Genomic DNA, 5,131 nt, shown 5'->3' with positions numbered 1-5,131 from the left:
CCTTCATGTCCCTTCTTCCCCCCCCCCCCCACCCAGAATGGCATTTCCAGGGTCTTACTTACCACAGAATTCTGAGGTTGCAAGCAGGACTCCTTAGTCCCTTACACAGTTGCCTCACACCATGGTCTCTCAGGTCATTCAGCTGCAGGTCTAGCTCAGTCAGGCTGGAGCTACATGGGAGTACTGAGGCCAGGTTCTTACAGAAGCTGGGTTTGAGGCCACAGTTGACAAGCCTGCATGGAGATGCTCACCATCAGATTCTCCAGGGATCACTGCTCTTGGGAACTGTGCTTGGTCTCCTTTTGTGAGCCCTGGCATGCAGTGTTAGCAGTGCTTAGCTTTTCTAGTCTGGGTGGATAATTCCATGCTTCCCACAGCTGAGCTGCAGAAGCATGGAGCACAGGTTGAGACCCACTTCTCTGCTTCATGAGACCCAGGACAGCTCACCAGTATATCTCAAGAGTCAGTTGAAGTGACATTCACCAGCCATAGAATAAGGACATGACATACTTGTTATTCAAAATCCTAGTAAAGATGGAGTCCATAGAAACAGAGCAGAAGGCTGGTTACAAGTGCAAGAGAGCAGGAGGAAGTGGGGATGCCATTCCCTGGCCTGGAGTTTTCTTCCCTTGGCTTCATTTAGCTTCTTCCTCTGTGCTCTTCAGTTCTCCTGCAGCCACTTCTTCAGGATGTTTGCTCCACTGAAGCCCTCACAGGCCTGCTGTTAGCAATAGTTAGTGGGACTCCCTGATGAATATTAGTATTTCATGATCTCTAAGAATAGAATCCATTTTTCGTTTCTTTATCATAACATTCTGGCCTCTATTACAGGTTGATTAGAGGCTTTGGTGAATATGTGTTGAATATAAAACCTCAGCCTAGACCCAGCTTTTGCCTCTGTTCTCCTGTCATCTGACTCTGCTTCAGGAAAGAACCCAAATCGAACTCACCTCAATGTCCTTAGTTGACATCCAGGGCATCTCAGTGTCCTACAGAGACTCCGCACTGCATAGTAGCTTGGTGGATTTCCACTTAGGTCCAGGTCCTGCAGACTTCCTGAGAACTCAAGAGTGGAGAAGAATATCTGCCAAGTGGAATTAGTGATCGGAGTCCACCTGGACCTAAGAGAGAGAGAGAGAGAGAGAGAGAGAGAGAGAGAGAGAGAGAGAGAGAGAGAGAGAGATATTTGGTAGAGGAGGCAATGAGAGACATGATTCATGTGTGTGCATGGTCTGACTTGCACAAACGCACAAGATAGAGTAGGTTTCTATCTGTTTGAGAACCAGGTCTCCTTATGCCATCCCAGGATTTACCAGCTTCTATGTGCTCCTTTGCTCCAAGATCTGGATCCTTTCCTGAGTGGTTTCTCATCTACATCCTTATTATAGCATTCTGTGTGCCCATTTGTGTGTCTAAGTGTGTTGGTGCCCTTGTCAAAGGAACAGCACATGATAATAGTTAAGGTGCCAACTTATGAGAAAGACATTCTTTAATGGGAAATCTCATTAAGTGCTGGGAGCTGATTTGAGTGGCTGCCATTACAAGATGGCATTTGGCCTCAGCCTCGCTTGATACCATAATAAAGGTTGCAGTTCTTCCACTAGAAAACAGGATGAGTTGTTGTGATCTAGCTGCCCACACTTCCCCTGACCGGCAGGGGAACTTCCTTGTGGTCTGTAATTGACAGGGATGTTCCCCTGCTTTCTTTCCTGCCGGTGGGTCTCCAGAAAAGCAGTTAAAGTATCAAAGTATCAAAGGTTGCTAGGCAGACTCCCTATATAAACAGCTACAGCTCAGAGCTCGGGGGCCCCTTGCTTTCTGCTCTCCCTATAACCAAGAGGCTCCAATAAAGCGTGATTTGGGAAGAATCCTCGTCTGGTAGCTGTTCCTTCCTGCTGGTCAGGGAGTTCGCCGCAATTAAGCCAACTCACAAAGCTAGAGACTCCAGAATATCTTTTGCCTCTGTCTGTAAATTCACATATGCTATTGTAAATTTCCCTGCACCACAGTGTTTATCTCATGAATAAATTCTGACTTACTGGGCATTTACATCTCTGGATTTTCATGAAGAATACTCCTCCTTAAGCTGTATTGTCTAATTGATATCAATACTGTTAGCTTATACAGAGTTCTAATGAATAAAATGCATATAAAAACGATAAACAGTCAATGCCTATAAAAATAGCTGATTCCCCCCCTCCCCACTATCAGACCAGCTGGGCAATAGCTTCAAAGAAGCTTTACATTAAATCAGGTGCTTTGCTAATGGTTTTTAAGATAAACATTTCCCAGAAAGGCATTGTTTTCTGTCCAAGGACATATAGCCAGCTTTCTGATTTGTCGAACTAAGGTTAAAAGTGCAGAGCAACCTAAGTGCTGCATGCATTATCTTTTGCTAGATCTGACTGGTAATCTAGGACAGTAATTAACTCTCTTCACAAGTTCCAAACCTCCATTTTCTTATATGGGCATGTATCCTGAAGACTCAAAGTTCAGCAAACTAACTGGTTCTTATATACAGAAAATAATTTGACTTCATAGTCCCAAGAAAGAGTTACAAGTTTCCATTTTCTTGGTTTAATGCCACACACAGTACAGAAAATATATTTTAAGATTTAAAATGAATGTAGATCACTATTACCTTGTTGAATGCCAATTGAGCTAATATTAACAGATTTATGGTAAAATGAGTCCAAACAAAACTTTATAAGTGACTCAAAGAATGCGGAGAAACACTGGACGGCCTGAGTCATATATAATCCAGAATTTACAAATACTTATTTCAGAGTATCAGTGCAAAATGATTACTTAGTCATGCATCAGTGTAAATTGCCTTTTTCCTTCCTTGGAGAATACAGGGCAAGAGGTCAAAGCAGTTAATACAGACAGATATGTTCCAAGTACACAATTTTGTTGATTTTTGGGACTCTCCAGCAATTTAGAATTATGACTCCTTTAAAATCCCTCATAAGATTACCTCTCAAGACAGGTAATTATGTGACTGATCCTTTCCTTGCAGCTGCAAGTTACAGCCCATCAATTGGGGGGTTAACTGAGCAAAAGTGCTCCTTCCCTGCTCTGGAGTCAGGGAGACATCAGAAGTCACCAGAGAAGCAAGATGTGAGGTAACAAGCCACAAGCCTTATTGTGAAATATAGAATGATAGAAATGGTTTAATTTAGGCAGTAAGACCTAGTTAATAGTAAGCCTGAGCTAATAGACCAAACAGTTTGTAGTTAATATTAAGCCTCAGACAGAGTGGTTATTATGGAACTGGTGTGCAGGAGATAAACTTCAAGTTGTAGGCATTTAATTGTAAAGAAAAAAAGATAAAATATCATGAGAGGAGCTTCTTTAGAAAAACATCATAAGAGAATATAGAAAGAAAACCATCAGGAAAGTGTATGAGTTTCTCTTTTTTCCAAACCCTTCAGATAGAAAAGACTTTGCACACTGACTCCTGAATTTTTTCCAATACCTGGGGAAGTCGAGGAGTTGATTCTTCTCTAGACTGCTCCATGATGTTTGAACAGGTGGTTAGTATCTTTTCATTTAATCTAGAGTACTTGAGGAGAACTTTTTAATACAGACAGCCTCTTCCTTTTGATGTGAATATACCTGCTTTTATTGGGAGCAGAATTCTAGAGTCACATGAAGAAAAACTGGAAAGGGGGTGGGAAGAGAGCTCAGGAGAGGTGGTTGAGAATGACTCTGTGGTGGGAGGTTAAGCATGGTCATAAACTCTACAGATGTGCTGGTTCACATGCCCCCATATCTTTCCAAAAGGAAGGGGATGAGGAGATAGAGAGAGATCAACAGATAGATAAATAGAGACAGAGAGAGAGAGAGAGACATAAACAGAAAGAGAGACAGAAGGGGAGAGAATATATATCACCCTGAATGGTAAGGCATTCCTTTAATGTCAGTAACCAATCATACAAAGGCAGGAGAACCATGAATTTTGAACCAGCCTACATTACAAACTGCAAGGGGCTATGAGTAGCTAAGGATCTGGTATGTGTAGCATTTCATCACTAACAATGTAAACTAAATGAGGTAACAAACTCAAAATAAAACCACAAGTCTTAAAACACAGATTAAAGATGGCTAACTTTGACTGAAACAAAATCTCATAGGGAGTGGCACTATTAAAAGATGTGGCTTTGTTTGAGTGTGTGCTACATTGTTGGAGGAAGTGTGTCACTGTGGGGACAGGCTTTGAGGTCTCCTTGGCTCAGGATACCCCCAAAGGTGTCTGTTGACTTGCTGTGGCCAACATATAAAGATATAGCCAGCACTAGATCTGCCTAGACACCCCATCCCTACCATGATGATAATAGATTGTTTTCTGAAACTGTTAGCAAGCCTTCTGTATTAAATGTTTTCCTTATTAGTGTGGGCATAATCTGGATGTAAGCCCAAACTACTATAACCAACAAAGCTTTTAATCACCATCAGTGGAGAAAACAAGGTATTCCATGACAAAACCAGATTTAAACAATACCTATCCACAAATCCAGTCTAACATAAAGTACTAGAAGAAAAACCCAAATGCAAAGAAACTGCACCCACAAGAACACAGGCAACAGATCACTCCACCAGCAAAACCCAAAGAAGGGAAACAAACAAACACTACCAACTAAAAATTAACAGGAATCGAAATTACTGGTCATTAATATCTCTTAATATCAACAGACTCAATTCACCCATAAAAAAGACACAGGCTAAGAGAGTGGATACAAAAGCAGAATCCATCCTTCTGCTGTATACAAGAAACACACTTCAACCTCAAAGACAGACATTACCTCAGAGTAAAGAGTTGGGAAAAGATATTCTAATCAAATGGACCTAAGAAACAAGCAGGTATGGCTATTCTAATATCTAACAAAATTGATTTCAAACTAAAATCAATCAAAAGAGATGGAGAAGGACACTTTATACTCATAACAGGAACAATTCATCAGGATGAAGTCTTAATCCTGAACTTTAATTCCCCAAATAGAAGAGCACCTACACAGGTAAAAGAAACATTACTATTGGCTTTGTGGGAGCCTAGGCAGTTTGGATGCTCACCTTACTAGACCTGGATGGAGGTGGGTGGTCCTTGGACTTCCCACAGGGCAGGGAACCC

At 41.5% G+C, this 5,131-nt stretch overlaps 1 protein-coding gene across 1 annotated transcript in view; it reads right to left on the bottom strand.

Moving 5' to 3' along the window:
- Positions 1-5,131, bottom strand: part of LOC126514136 (NACHT, LRR and PYD domains-containing protein 1a-like) — a 30,010-nt gene that overhangs the window by 13,607 nt on the left and 11,272 nt on the right. Inside the window, exons 3-4 of the mRNA XM_050162882.1 lie at positions 951-1,121; positions 63-233 (exon numbers count right to left, since the gene is read on the bottom strand). Coding sequence (XP_050018839.1) covers positions 63-233; positions 951-1,121 — 342 coding nt within the window. The remainder of the gene's footprint in view (positions 1-62; positions 234-950; positions 1,122-5,131) is intronic.

The sequence above is a fragment of the Alexandromys fortis genome, unplaced genomic scaffold, assembly GCF_014885135.2.
Source record: "Alexandromys fortis isolate MF-2015 unplaced genomic scaffold, M_Fortis_MF-2015_v1.1 scaffold_84, whole genome shotgun sequence".
Taxonomy (NCBI): Eukaryota; Metazoa; Chordata; class Mammalia; order Rodentia; family Cricetidae; genus Alexandromys; species Alexandromys fortis.
The sequence above is the reverse complement of the archived record's forward strand: the minus strand, read 5'-3'. Positions and strand labels throughout refer to the sequence as shown.